General features: G+C 53.5%; 1 protein-coding gene across 4 annotated transcripts; it reads right to left on the reverse strand.

Moving 5' to 3' along the window:
* Nucleotides 1-563: 563 nt before the first annotated feature.
* On the reverse strand, nucleotides 564-11,232 carry SENP2 (SUMO specific peptidase 2). Of its 4 annotated transcripts, none has more exons than XM_064435649.1 (17): nucleotides 11,162-11,232; nucleotides 8,862-8,917; nucleotides 8,083-8,210; nucleotides 7,790-7,856; nucleotides 7,031-7,109; nucleotides 6,313-6,442; nucleotides 6,083-6,186; nucleotides 5,589-5,677; nucleotides 4,921-4,978; nucleotides 3,842-3,905; nucleotides 3,349-3,492; nucleotides 3,076-3,207; nucleotides 2,522-2,725; nucleotides 2,336-2,415; nucleotides 1,591-1,675; nucleotides 1,250-1,345; nucleotides 564-781 (listed from the first exon to the last, which is right to left on the reverse strand). In XM_064435649.1, the coding sequence occupies exons 1-17, from the start codon at nucleotides 11,203-11,205 to the stop codon at nucleotides 704-706; spliced, it is 1,638 nt and encodes a 545-aa protein (XP_064291719.1). In that variant the 5' UTR covers nucleotides 11,206-11,232; the 3' UTR covers nucleotides 564-703. The 4 variants fall into 4 exon arrangements, with proteins under 4 accessions (XP_064291719.1, XP_064291718.1, XP_064291717.1 ...); XM_064435648.1 differs by lacking the exon at nucleotides 11,162-11,232 and adding an exon at nucleotides 9,898-10,049; XM_064435647.1 differs by lacking the exon at nucleotides 11,162-11,232 and adding an exon at nucleotides 9,856-10,028.
* Nucleotides 11,233-14,857: the final 3,625 nt, after the last annotated feature.

A 14,857-nucleotide genomic window follows, 5' to 3' on the forward strand; every position in this document is an offset into this window, starting at 1 on the left:
GCACTGCCAGGTGTAGTTTTACCCTGGCACCTGGGAAGTGTTGCCATCCCAAAGCCACCTCCCCCTCCCTGCACATCCCTGGAGGGAAAATCCAGTGGGGAAAGGCACCAAATGGGGCTGGGATGGCCTTTGGGGACAGGGTGGGCATGCCTGGGATGCTGACAGGTGCCACAATGAGGGAATGCTGCTCTGGTGGCACCTGGGACAGTCAAAACTGCAGCCCCAAACTGGAGGAACCAAAGGGAAGGGGGGAAGGACACCACAAACATTCCCAGCTGCTGCATCCTCATGCTCAGATCTGCATCCTCAGGGAAGATTAATTATCCCTGATTAATTATTTGCAAGGATAAAACACGAGTGTCTTTGGAATTGTTCATCCTTTGGAGAATCTGCTCTGAGGTTGTGGCAGATAGAACCAGTCAGGGAAAGCAAAGACAGACAAAGCCCCTCTGCAGGGATCTTGTGGGTCTTTGGGTCAGGGATGTCCCCAGAGCCACCAGGGGAGGAGACAGCCCCTGTTCTTCAGATGAGGAGCAAGTTAAAAACCACACAGAGACAGCAGATCAGTTTTCAATTAAAAAATAAATTACTCTATTAACAAGTAACCTTCCCATACAATAAGGCTCTTACATAAGTTAATATTTATCTTATCTCACCTAAACAATAAGAAATAAATACTACTCTTTTACAGAACAGTGTTTTTCTAACAGTGCATGTCACCCAGCAGCTGCTGATGGATTATTTCCCACACCATCTTCCTGCGGAAATAAGGCATGTGTTCCTGAAAAGAAACAGGAAAAATCCATCACTCAGGAAGCCAGGGGAGAAAGAGGCAGGAAATCTCCATTAACACCCAGGGAATTCTGGAGTGGGAAGCTGCTTTTGAGCACCTGCCATTTGGGTATGAGGAGGGTTTCACACCAGGGTGACACAACCACCCAACAAACACCCACATTTCTTTACAGGGACATTTATTAAAGACCACCAGGGGGAAATTTTCCAAGGGAGAAACTTATTTCACCAAGAGATACAAAGCCAGATATTCCAAACCACTGGCTGAAGCATCCTGGCATTGGAATGAGATGGTCTTTAAGGTCCACTCCAACCCAAACCACCCTGGGATTCCAAGAACCATGATCCTGCCCAAGAAGCAGACACCAGGAATGAGGAGCAAACCCCAGCTGCTGTGCAGCTTCCCTGGCTCCTGCGTGGGTGTGGGAAAGGCTGGAGCTGTTCACACTGCTCTCACCGGGGTGAAGATGATGGGTTTGTCTCTGGAGATGAAATCGCCAAATTTGCAAACAAAAACTCCACAGTCACTTCCATTATTTTGTTGAGGGATTTCCTGAGGAATACAAAAACATGGAGAATTTTTATCTGTCTTGAACGAGCAGCAATCTGGTCATAGCACACATTTTACCCACACCTACTCCTGAAAACCTGTTTCCATAATCCATTTACCACTCCCAAAGCCAAGGAACAGTCCCAGTTAACTGCACATCATCTGCCTCCTCTGCTTGCCTGGGAAGTGTTAAATCCTCTGACAAGGAGTTCTAGCTCCCATTCCAAATCCAGGCATTGCTGCCATACCTCTGTGCCCATGCTGCGAAGGGTCCACTCAGAAGCAGTCAATTCAATGTTTCTTTTTTCCCTGCTTTCCTCTTCTAGGTATTTTCTGTTGAAAACAACAAAAAAATCACTTTTTATCTCCCTGATTTAGGGCAACAACAAAAAAGCTGTTGAAAGGTGACAAGAAGATAAATCACAGTGAAATGCCAGGGGATCTTCACAGCAAAGGATTTAAGGAATGGGGAGGGAAAATTCCAATCTTAAGAGACACAGTGAGAGGCTGTGAGCAGGGCTCCCCAGGGCTCAGTGTGGGGACCAGCCTTGTATAATATCTTTATCCATGACCTGGACAAGGGGATTGGGCACCCCCAGTGCCTTTGTAGGTGACACCAAGCTGGGTGGGAGTGTGGAGGGCAGGAAGGCTCTGCACAGGGCTCTGGGCTGGTGACAAGGTGAGGATCAGTCATGGGATGGACTCAGTGATCCTGGAGGGCTTTTCCAGCCTCAGAGATTCTGGGGTTTGTCTCTGTGGGGCTCTCTCACCCTACAAAGCTGCTGGATGAAGGGTTTTTACTGACAAGGACATGCCAGGATGTGCAGCACGTGTGAAAACTTGCACCTCTGACACTCTGCAGGATTCAAAACACTGACCAGAACAAAAGAGGTAGAAAGTGAGGAGCACCATGGGACAGGGCAGAAACACTTCCTGTGGGGAGGGGAAAAGGCCTCAAAAACAACCAAAAGGGACAAAAAAGCAGCTACTCACAAGACAGTTCTACAAATGTGGTCTCCTTTCTGTCCCAAGGAGTCAAAGTATTTGATGGTTTTCTCTCGGAGGTCTATGACCTGGGGTTAAAAGGTGACTTAGACAAAGCACACCCCAAACACTAAAGGACTTTGCCCTCTAGTTCTGTCCTCCCCATACCCTAAATAAAAAGCCAGTTTGACTCACCAGCAGTGTCCAGTGAACTCTGAGGTGAACAGGCACCAAGATGACATCGTGCTCAAAGATATCCACACCTTTGGTCCATTTCTTTACTCCCTTGTGGCTTGTAGAGCTTAGCTTGGAATAAAAGAAGGTATTAAAAGCATAGACTGCTGGATATCCTTCCTTCTTGCTTCTTTCCACCAGAAGACTCATGTAGAAATTCATGATCTGGAACAGAGAGAGGCAAAGGGAGATGTGAAATAAGACACTCAATCAAAAAGACAGCAACATGTCTTTGCTGGCCACCCCTGAGCTGAGAAAACTCCAGCTTGGCAGCTTTTGCTCCCAGAATTTCACACTGGAGGACTTGTGCTGCTGGTTAAAGCCCCCACACCCACTCCAATAACCCAGACTGACTCCTGGGAGCTGCATCATCCAAGTGAGAGCTTCCAGAAACAGCAGCCCACACAGTACCCAAAATAAGGAGTGTACAGCTATTTCTGGGCTCTGCAGTGGAGCTCTTGGAAGACTCCTGTGCCCAGGGAGGGGGGATTTCCCAGGAAGTGCAGATGCCATACCCTGTCGTTGAGCCAGCCCAGGGGCTGCAGGGTGCAGATGTCCTCACGGGTGACAGTGAGCTTGAAGGCCCTGCTCAGGATGTCCTCAGGCTCACCAGTGTCAAAGGCAGCAGAGATCTCACTCTCCATGGCCTGGAACAAAGGATTCAGTGGGGAAGGGCTCGTGGAACAGCACATGGAGCACACCAGCTCCCCAGAAGGCCCCCAAGCACAGCTCCAGTGCCAGAGCAAGGAGCCTTGCAGGCTTTGCTGAACCAGCCACAGCACAGGTACCTCTGTCAGTGGAGCCAGATCATCTCCTGGCTTTTCTAGGCATGGCAGTGGCTCACTGTCCACAAAGAAGAGGTCCTTGGACAGGACAGGTGTCACGTGGAACTGGAATAACTTTCTCTGGGGGACTTCAGCTTCACGCTGGCCCTGCCAGGCACAAGGACAGAAATCAGAGAGAAGCACAAAGGGTTTGCTGGGGGACAGGGCACAGAATCCTGCAGGAAACTGCAAGGGGTTGTGTAAACACATCCCAGCAGCAATCCCCAAAGTCACATTTGATTGGTGATTGCATTCCAACTGTGCCCAGAGAGGCAGGGCTTTCCTTGGGCTTGGATCAACATCCCCAGCAAAGCCTCCGCATGCAGGTATCAAGCTGAGATCAAGGTAAGTATTTGTGATTTCCACACTTCAAATTTTATTTTGGCTCTCAATCCTGAGCAGAGGGGAGTTATATTTTCCAGAAAACAAAGTGAAGTGGTGACTAACTCAAGCTTACCACTGAAGCAGCTCGTTTCTCTCGTTTTCCCTGTCCACGAGAGTCTTCTGGTGGTGTGTAATAGCTGTCAGGAGAGAGAGAAGTGAGCTGGATAGCCACACTGCCCCATGAAATTCTCCAAAATTCACCTTCTGCATAAAAAATGCTTTTTCAAGGGTGATTCTGACACATAACAACATCTCAGTCTCCTTCCCCATTCCTTTTGTAGCAGCCAGACCAGGACAGATGAAGAGCTGGAAGCTTCACAAACTTTCTTCCACCATCAAGTGCCAAACTCCTTTTTTCCCCTCAGTTTTAATTTTTGGAAAACAGAGAAGCAACCAGCACTTCCTCTATCAAGTGCTTTGTGATCTCCTGGTGACAAATGCCACTCCACCAGTTGTTTTCTCTCTTCCCTTGAGCTTAGGGGACAGTGACAATTTAACTGGACAAATGCACACAGCTCAATACAGTGCTTGTGTCTAAGGGGGAAAGACAACAGGGACAAAATCACCCCAAACCACACCTGCCACAACCAAACCTCTCTCTGTCCCCATCTGCACTCAGAGGGGAGGAAGAGGAGGGCACCAAGCTGCCACACCAAAATCTGCAGCCAAAAGCTCCTTTCCCTTCACTCCTGCACTCCCATCCTGCCCCCATGGAGCCCACAGGTCCCTGATGAGGGACAGCAATGCTCCCTTTTTGGTCTATTCCAGCCCAAGGCATCCTGCAAGTCCCAAAAACTGCCTCAGCTCCCCAGGCTTTACAAGCTCCCTGCTCCTTTTGCTCAGGACCCACAAGAAATGCAAAGTCAGCTCATTAATTGTGGAGCAGAAAGACACTCAGGAGCAAAACCAGACTCTGCAAACCCAAGGACAACCTGGGCTGTCACCCCTACTTCCTTCTCCCAAAAAACACCCAGCACATCCCACAGCTGCCCAGCTGTGAGAGGGGAGCTGGGTTTGAGGGACAACTAACTGTGAGCAATTCCTCAAACCAGCTGCTGCTCTCCCCCAGCACTGCGACACAGAACAGGACTGGGGTTCTGGAGGCTGACAGAGGCAAAAGAAACAAGAGCCATGGTTAGAAGAGACCCTTACCTGATCATGACACCTCTCTGAGGCAGCTGGGGGCTGAAAACATCCCCATGTTTGACACCTGCAGGGAGAAGCAGCAATATGAGAACAGGGAGGTGATTTCCCATTGCAGCAGCTGCACAGAGCTCTCAGTTTCTGGGTGACATCACAGGCATTTCATCAGCATTTTCAACTTACAAGTTCAAACTCTGGCACCTGCTCAGAAATCATTTCAATCCCCGTATCATCATGTCACAAGGTCCAAGATATAAAAGAATCAGTGATGAAAAAGTGTTTAAGTAATGAACAGGGGGGAATAAACCCTGGGGCAATATTAAACATACAGGTAATTAGTTTACTTGTTTTGGAAGCTCTGCTTTTATAGAAATAGCCCTGTCTAGCATTAAAAAGTGATTGAAGTGCAGCTCTGAGGGTGCAAAGTCAAATATCCCCCTGCCCTGGTAAAAAAAAGCAGGTAAAACAGGTACTACAACCTTCTCCTGTGCAGTGGGGTCACATCCAGCCACAAACTGCACTGCCACAGTCCCAGCTCTCAAACACCATTTTAAACCAGTTCCTCCCCTTCAGTAAAACCCTCACAAATCCAGTTTAGCCAGTAATGAGGAGAATGCCTGTTTGGGCTGGACTTCTACCAAGGGAGTGGGGCAGCCCTGGGTCCTGGGGATACTCACTGGTCCTTGCTGGCACAGGTGGAGAGGCACCTCTGGGTTTTTGCTCTTTCAGGGGACTCCCAGTCATCCCTGGTTCCTTGGTTTGAACTCTTTGGTGTGGCAGAAGAAAAGGACAGAGTTTTTACAGGTGATTTGTTACCAGTGCACCTCAATTCACTGCAGAGGACACGGCTATTTGTACACAACCAGCTAAACGAAAGCAACAGAAATATATAAAGTAAAATCAGGCTGTTTAATCCTTAACAGAACCACGCTGTCACTGGTTCCATGGCAAGATGCAAAGGGCATTCTGAGGAGTTTACATCCAGAAGTCTGGCCACCTTCAGCGCAGGCATAGTGAGCATACAAGAGTCAAATTTTCTGTCTCCATTATTCCAAAAGAGACTAAACCATTACACTTGATTCTGTCCAGAACCCTGAGAGAGATCAATTCTCCTCCCCTTTCACATACAACAAACCACCAGAAAGTTAAAGGTTATTTTGCTCATAATTACTTGTTAAGTCTTGCTGGCCGTGGAGAAGTAAGTCTTCCAGAATAGTTTTTCTTGAACAGACTCAAGAGCTCTTTGTATTTCTTATTTTCTGCTTGCTGAACATCCTTGCAGAAGAGAAGGAAAAAAGAGACTTTAGCAAGCATTCCCAGCCCTTCCTTTTGTCTCAGCCTAACTGTACAGGAAATCCACAGCTGTTTCATCCCAAAACAATTCCCTTCTCCCAGCTTTACCTCTTCAGCAGCACACAAAGGCCTCCTGGTGCCACTGAGTCCTGCAGAGTTGGGACCTGGCTCCTTAATGGGGGGCCTGGGTGTGACAGGGCTCTCCGGAGCAGCTCGGATGTGATTGTTCCTGCTCAGGCTGAAAACGCCAAAGGCACAAGAAATGCTATTAAGAGACCATTCAAAGCTCCTGATTTATTAGTTAGGTTTTAATTAGCACCTCCTGATTCAAGGAGGCACTGCAGGCTGCCCAGGACCATGTTGGGGAGGGTTTTCCAACATCTCTCTAGGTCACCTGTACACCTCAGTAGCTGAACCCCTCAGAGCAAAACATAAAAGCGTTTCCCAATGGAATTCTCTGGGGAAGTGGAAATTCTCTGGGGTTTTGGGACTTTTTTTCTGTTTGCATTCCTGGTGTCAGCCTCTTCCCAAGTTCAACACTTCCTCCTACCACAGGAGGTGAGAGGGTTGAACTTGTTCATCTTTCTCTGATCTCCTGAGTCCATCGACTAACTGGATTTAAAGAGAAATTTTAAAACAGGTCAAAGGCAAGAACACAGCTGAAGACCTCCCTCAGTCGGAGCCAGGAGAAGCCCCAAAACACCCTGGAAAAATGTTGCTCTGAGGACACAAACACAAATGTTGGGCAACACAGGAAGTTCATGGATGAAAGTGAAAGGCAAGAAACCCTTCAAAGCAGAAGTGAAAAAACCAGAAGGATTTTTACCTCAGATATGGAACTCTCTTAAAAAGAGAGGATGGTGTTTCCTCAGTCAAGCACAGGTTGGTGTCACAAGGCATTTCGTCTGGGGGAGAAGAGCACAAGCCATCAGCAACTGGTCAGGAGAACAGGCGTTACATGAGTTTGAAGAGCTTCACCAGAGATAAATTACTCTCATTTCATCCCTCACGTTCTAATATTATTTGTGTTATGTTGCTTTAGGACATTTTCATATTGGCAACTACAGAATGTTGCCAGCCTACACCTAATACAAAAGGGTTCTGAGGCTCTACTACCTAAAATCAGCACTTGCAACAATTTCTTTCTGGCAAGCCAGCAGTGGGACACACTAGAACTGCACCCAAGGCACTTCATATCTGGGATCCACAGCCACACAAGCATCTTGGGATAAACCACTGAATATCCCACCTGGAAGGGACCCACAGAATCATCCAGTCCAACCCCTGGCCCTGCACAGACACCCCAACAATCCCACTCTGTGCATCCCTGAGAGCTTTGTGCAAAGGCTCCTGGAGCTCTGGCAGCCTTGGGGCTGTGCCCATTCCCTGGGGAGCCTGGGCACTGCCCTGGCTCCAATCCAGAAGCAATACCAGGATGCAGGGAACAAACAGAGCTCACCCTCCACTATTCCTAGGTGCTACCCAGATATTTTGCCTTCAGCAACCAGCTCCCCACCTAGGCAGAGCTGCCAGAGTCAGAGCAGCAGGAGAAAGGAACAGGTGAAGGACTTGCAGTCAGCCCTACCAGGTTCTGTTGTGTCCTCATCCTCTGCAGATGCTATAAATGAAGAGCCAGAAGAAATGTACACAACCTGAAACAAAAGCAGGCACCAGAGTGAGCAGAACCTGGATGTGAATCCAAGCAAGCACCTCCCCTTGCTGAAATTCAGTCAGCTGTGCTCTGACTCAGAGCCCAGGGCTTTGCCTGGCGTGCAGCAGAAGGCAGGGGCACTGAGGGCACCACTTTTGTCACAGAGGCTCTCACACTGCAGGGACTGTGGGAGCTGATCCCTGAGCTCCCACCAAAATCCTGCTCACCTCATCTTCAGACTCAGAGAAGAAGTCATCTCTCTCCTTAGTCTCCTGGCTTCTGCTTGTTGCCTTAGGTGACAACTTGGCAGCCACAGAAACCTCTTCAGGCTCCTTGCTAGCCCCAGAGACCCATTCTGGAAAAACCACACACCAGGCCATAAAGAACAGGACTGGGAATGGGGGCTGGGACTTGTGCTTACACCCAAGCCCTGCTCCTTGATCCCACGTGCAGCAGATAACTCATTCCAACAACACAGCAACAGCCCAGCAGCACCCCACCCCCTCACTGGGGATCTTGCTCCCAGGCAGGAATTAGGAAGCTCCACATCCCCCACAACAGCCTTGACTGAAAATGCTTTGTGCTGCCCTGCAGGGCTCAGTGCCAGGGACAGCTGGGATATGCCATGCCCTGCCCCAGACAGGATTTATCCTTGGTGCAAACACATGCTCCCCCTCCCAGGATGGAAAAAGCTGCTCCCTGCTTCTCCTCCTGCCTTCACCTGACCAGGATCTCCCACCCTCCACTTGGTTTGAAAAGCCCACAATCATCATAAATCCTATAAGGACACCAAGTCCAACTGTCCCCACAGCACTGCCAAGGCCACCTCTGCCCCACGTGCCACATCAGATGGGCCCAGGCCCCATGAGACCCCCTCCAGCCACAGGAGAGGCTCAAAAACCCTCAGCTTCAGCAGGAATGCTCTAGCACCAAATCCAGAGCTGGCCAAGGCACCCCAAAGCCAAGGAAAACCAGGCACACTAAGCCTCTCTGGGAGGGGCAATACCTGTTTTCAGTCTCTTTGCAGGGATCTCCTCAGGATCTTCCACAGGTGACAGAACACTGGGGGAAGAACAGACAGAACAACGTTTTGCAAGCCACAACTCAGCTCCCAGCAGGCCCAAACTTCCAAAGGGGCTTTCCTGTTTCCCCAGGATCATCTCCCAGAGAGCTGATCATCCCACTACAGCAGACCAAGCCTCTCTTTCTCCTTCTGTTAATGCCTCCTCGTGTTTCACGTTTGTTCCTATCACCAAAAAATGCCTTAGCATGTAATGCTTCCCTCTTTCCCCCGGGAAAGAAGCACTCCAGAGGTCACTAAGGCACCTAAGCTACGGGGAGCTGCAAAGGCGAGCTGAGGCAGAACAGGAAGGGCGAGGCGGGAATGCCAGCCCTGCTCGCATCCCTGCACTCCAGCAGCGTCCTGCTGACTCAGCTCGGGAGCGAGCCCCGAAACCATCATCCCCAGCCTCGCCCTCCCCCACGAGCCCGAACGCAGGGATTGTTACCGGGTGACACCATCCCACAGGCCTCCTTTGGGAACTGAGCACAAAGAACGATCCTATTTTTATTTTTCCCCCCCCAACAAGAGCTAGTTCCCTCTGGGCTGCTCCTACTGGCGCAACCCTTCCAGGGGCATTCCCCGCGCCTGCCACCGTGGGATGGGACACCGAGGGGGGCGGGCTGGCCTCCCAGAGCGCACACACGCGTACATCCCACGGAGCAGCAGGCACGGAGCCGCTTCGGCCATCCTGCCCGGCAGCCAAACGGTGAAGGCGGGGGCAGGCAGCCTCCTCTATCCGCCCCTCACACCCGGCGTGCCCCCGAGCAACATCCCCGGGGCTGTGGGGGTGTGCCCTGCTCCTGCAGGGCCCCAAACCCCACCCCGCTCCCCGCGCCCAGCTTCAGCGGCAACACCTGGGGCCCACAGCCGCCAGCACCGGGCATCCCCCAGCGGTCCGCGATCGGCAATCAGCCGCGGGCAGCCCGATGGGGAGCACCTGGCGCGGGTCAGGGCGCTCCCAGAGCCGGGCAGGGCTGACCTGGGGGCCGGTTTCTTCCGGGCCGGCGGCTGCGGGCTGCGGGCGAGCGCCGGGGCCGGGGCCGGGCGGGCGGCGGCGCGGAGGGCGCGGAGCAGCGCGAGCAGCCATTGGTACATGGACCGCGCGCACTTCCGGCGCCAGGCCCCGCCCACCGCCGCCAGCGGCGGGCACGCCCCGCCCCCACGGCCCCGCCCACGGCCCTGATGGACAGCCCACAGACACACGCGGCCCCGCCCACGGCCCTGATGGACAGCCCATGGCCCTGATGGACAGCCCACGGCCCTGATGGACAGCCCACAAACACGCACGGCCCCGCCCACGGCCCTGATGGACAGCCCACAGACACACGCGGCCCCGCCCACAGCCCTGATGGACAGCCCACAGTCCTGATGGACAGCCCATGGCCCTGATGGACAGCCCACGGCCCTGATGGACAGCCCACAAACACGCACGGCCCCGCCCACAGCCCTGATGGACAGCCCACAGTCCTGATGGACAGCCCACGGCCACGCACGGCCCCGCCCACAGACACACACGGTCCCGCCCACGGCCCTGATGGACAGCCCACAGACACGCACGGCCCCGCCCACAGCCCTGATGGACAGCCCACAGACACGCACGGCCCCGCCCACAGCCCTGATGGACAGCCCACAGACACACGCCCCGCCCACGGCCACACGGGCCCCGCCCACAGCAATGATTAACCGCCCACGGCCACACACTCCGCCCCCAGCCCTGATGGCCCCGCCCCCTAGCGGCCGGGCCCCGCCCCCTAGCGGCCGGGCCCCGCCCCTCCCGTTCCCTTTGCGCACGCGGCTGGAGCCATGCGCTCGTGCTCTGTGCAACACTCCCAGCACTAAATTTGAGCTATTTCTGCCCATTCCTCTCCTTCCCCGTCCCGTTTTGTGCCCCCCAGCGCTGCCACGGCTGCGTCGGGAGCTTTGCCCTCCCCTAGAGTCAGGAGGCTCGCAGGGTCAGGAGCTTTCCCTACTCCCAAGAGTCGGGAGCTTTGTCCCAATGGAGGGACAGGAGCTTTTGCGCTCGCAGACTCCGCTTTCCCTACCCCGGGACTCGGTCCTCGGGCTTTGGTGGGGACGCGGCGTGGGGAGCTCGCCGCGGCTCCCCGCGGGCGGTGCTGGCACTTCCCGGGGCTCCGGGGGGATAGCACCCCCGGCACCCCGGGACAAGCACCCCCGGCCCCCGTGTGTCTGCCCGCCCTCCCTCTCCGCGCCCCCGCTGCGCCATCCCCTTCCCCGGCGCTCACCGAGCCGCGCCGGGCTCACGGCGGAGCTTTGTGCTGCTCCGCATCGCTCTCGCCCGCTGCTGTCGCGACCGAACCGCGACCGAACCGCGACTGAACCGCGACCGAACCGCGACCGAACGCGGCCGCGGGGCTCGAGCCGCGGCTTCCAGCGCGCGGGGCTCGCTCCCGCAGCCCGGAACGGCCGTGCCGCACATGGCCCCGAAGGAGCCTTTTTTTGGGAGCCCAGCCCGGTTCGGGGCCGTGAAGTAGCGAATGGCCCGGGAATGTGTAACGCTTTCCTGATAATCGGCGGCTCCTGGTTGGTAAATGCGTGTAGCCGGCCGTGCAATAATGCCTGCTCCTGAATAGCGCGCTGGGGTTTAGTTTTGTTCCCGAATTTCGGTGGGAAAAGGGGTTTTTAGTGCTTTTCCTGTCACCTCCCAGCTGCTCGCTCCAGGCTGGCTCCAGCATTTTCCCCAGGAGCCAAAGGGATGTTTGAAGGAAAGCAGGAGGAAAACGGGCAGATTAAAGCGTTTGGGGCAGCTCTGCCCGCAGGAGGTCCCGCCGGGAATCCCGGGGGGTGGGATGTGCTTTAATTAAATCGACATTCCCGGCTGTTTTAGCAGTTTAATTGGCAGGATTCGGGCCCGAAGGAAGGAGGCTGAGCCCGGCTGCGGAGGCCAGCAGAGGGCACGGCAGGACCTGCCGATCCCTTCCTCATCCTCCCGGGACACCGCGAGGAGAAGGATTTTTGGGCTGCCCCACGGTTTTTAACGCCTGTGATTGATTGGATTTTCGTGATTGGATTTTCATGATTGGATTTTCGTCCGTGGGGTGGGAGTGACCCCTGCACATCCAGGTCCCTGTGACCTGTGCAGCTGGAAGAGTTTATCCCAAACACAGGATAACTAACGTGGAGTTACGTGAGCTGCTTCTCTCTTCCACAGTGTTGATATGCAGACTGTCACAATCTCTGAAACATCAATAACCAAATACATGAATAAATTAAACTTTAATTAAAGCAATGCCACCAGACTGAGCGAACTTCCTTCTTTTATTGCTTTCAGTGCAGCAAAAGCTCCCCCCCTTTTTTTTTTCCTCAGAAAACCACGAGTGTCTGTGTTGTAACTCCTGCCATGCCTTCCCAGAGCACTTTGACGTCGGCTGCCTTTCCCAATCCCTGTATTTTTGCAGCTGCTGGTTCCCTCCATGACTTCATCCTTATTCTGCCCCTGAGCATCTTGCTCAGAGCGCTGACGTGTTGTGACTCAAAGTGATGATATTTGATGCACGCAAACCAAAATCCAGTTCCTGGCTGAACAGACCTGGATCACATCTGTCCCATCTCCTACAACTGAGGGAGAGCAGAGAATTTCCATAAATAATTATTAATGAGTATTTATGCATCTCTACCTTCAGTGCAGCTTCCATGTGACAGCAGTGGGGTTCCAGAGCCTGGTGTTTGAAATTGTTGGGATAACAAAGTAATTCCACTGAGGAGTTAATCTGGGAAGTGATGGGTGATTTTAGTGACATAAAGACAAATAGGCTTAATCTGTCTTTTAAATCCCTTTATTTTACAAGAGTGCAGGTGGAACAGCTGTGCCTGCTGGGCAGGTGGGTAACGGGAAGGGAAGGGAAGGGAAGGGAAGGGAAGGGAAGGGAAGGGAAGGGAAGGGAAGGGAAGGGAAGGGAAGGGAAGGGAAGGGAAGGGAAGGGAAGGGAAGGGAAGGGAAGGGAAGGGAAAGAAGGAAAAGGGAAGAAAAGCAAAGGAAGGGATGGGAAGGTAAAAAAGAGGAGGAAAAGGAAGTGATGGGAAGGCAAAGCAAGGGATGGGAAGTGAAGGCATGGTGAGGGAAAACAAGGGAAAGGGGAAAGCTGGGATGGCATGGCAAGGTAAGAGAGTGGAAAACAAGGGAAAGAAAGGCAGGGGTGGGGAGGAGTGGGAAGGCAAAGTAAAAAAAGGCAAGGCAGGACAGAGGGCAGCTGAAGCAGCCTGGGAAGGTCTCCCAACCCCGTTCTGAGGACAGGATGGGAAGCTCCACCTGCCTTAGCATTTCCCCTCCTGCCACATCCCTCTCAGGCAGGAGGCAGAAGATGCCCAGGATGAGCAGCCTGGTGCAGGAGGTCTCCTGGAAGAGCCCAAAGGCATCTCCACGCTGAACTTGGGAGCCCTTGGGAATTCTCCTGGTGTGAAGAGAGTCCTGCAGCCTGCCCCGTGTGACAATGGCCCTGCTGACACCAGGTCTCCTGATCCCCACACTCCAGGGAGTTTATCCCTGGCTCTCTACAGTGCAAGCAGGGGACCCTGCAGACCCGCCACTGTTTATGCTGTTTCACCAGCAGCTGCTGGGTCCCTGGGTGGTGTGTGGTGCTCATCTCCCTCGGGATGGCCTCTGCAGTGACTGCAGATGGGAGTTGCCAAGCTGGAAGCCTCACAGCACTTGGAAAAGCCCTGGAAAGGGAAAGTGCTGGCTTTTGGGAAAGGGCTGCACACTCAAAACAGCCCTGGCAGTGTTCAGGGAATGCTGGAACCATCCACATAAAGGCCAGTGTTTACTGGGACAAAACCAGCTCCCGAAGGCTGCATCCATGTCCCAGCCAGGAGCTGGCTGTTGGAAGGTCCTGACTGCTGCTGGTGCTGAGCAGGGGAAAGGGAGGAGGAGCACAAGGAGCTGCTCACAGGAATGATATGATGTGCTGCCGTGCAAACCCTCCATCGTGCAAGCCATGATCCCACATCTGTATCCCACGGAGCATCCCCACAGCCACAGGGAATTTGGGAAAGTTTGGGCAGCAGGAGGGAGGCTGGGGTGAGATTTTGGGGCAGTCAGCTCCACTTATGCCCATGCATGGGCTGCAATTTGGGATAAGGAACAGGTTGCCTGGGGAACTTGTGGCTGCCTTATCCCTGGAAGTGCCCAAGGCCAGGTTGGATGGGGCTTGGAGCAACCTGGGACAGTGGAAAGTGTCCCTGCCCATGGCAGGGGGTGAAGCTGGATGGGCTTTAAGATCCCTTCTAACCCAAACCATTCCATGATTCTGTGATCTCAAGCACGGGCTTCCCTTTAACTCACGTTCACCAGGTGATTTATTTCCCTGCCAGTCCCTCTGCCCTTCCAGAAACCATCCATGAGTGCAAGCCAGAGCACCCTGCTGGGACATGCCACTGGCAGCTGGATTTGGAGCAGGAGGGGACAAGTAATCTGTAACAGGTGAGGTCCAGTTCCACTCTCTGTGGTGTGGTTTGCAGAAAGATGAGACAGGAGCCTTTATACCCTTTCAGAGGGAGGATATTTGGGAGCCCCCAACCCTTTCAGAGGGAGGATATTTGGGAGTCCCCAACCCCTTCAGAGGGAGGATATTTGGGAGCCCCCAGCCCCTTCAGAGGGAGGAGATTTGGGAGCCCCCAACCCTTTCAGAGGGAGGATATTTCCAGCTCACAACAATGTCTGAGCCCTCTTGTGTTCTCACCCTGCAGGGACAGGACACCATCCCCCAGGAGAGGCTGTCCACAGCCCCATCCAGCCTGGCCTTGGGCACTTCCAGGGACAGCAGTTCCCTCCTGCCTTTCTCATGGTCCTGTGAAATCTGCAAACCAGAATGTCACTGCACTCAACCAGACAGCAAAGCTGTGGCTTCTCCTGGCCTGGGACGTGGGACTGAAGGAGATGGGAGTGTTCCCACTGTCTCCAGAGCCTTCAGGGCAGGATGGGA

The sequence above is a fragment of the Passer domesticus genome, chromosome 11, assembly GCF_036417665.1.
Source record: "Passer domesticus isolate bPasDom1 chromosome 11, bPasDom1.hap1, whole genome shotgun sequence".
Lineage (NCBI taxonomy): Eukaryota > Metazoa > Chordata > Aves > Passeriformes > Passeridae > Passer > Passer domesticus.

What these genes read in the sequence shown, in the direction of transcription:
- SENP2 (XM_064435647.1), bottom strand. Translation starts at nt 10,013, where the DNA reads ATGTACCAATGGCTGCTCGCGCTGCTCCGCGCCCTCCGCGCCGCCGCC. An exon ending in TGAGGACACAACAGAACCTG is followed by an intron (nt 7,110 to 7,789) that starts GTAGGGCTGACT and finishes CTTCTCCCCCAG; the next exon opens with ACGAAATGCCTTGTGACACC. An exon ending in CAGAGAGGTGTCATGATCAG is followed by an intron (nt 3,906 to 4,920) that starts GTAAGGGTCTCT and finishes CTCTCCTGACAG; the next exon opens with CTATTACACACCACCAGAAG.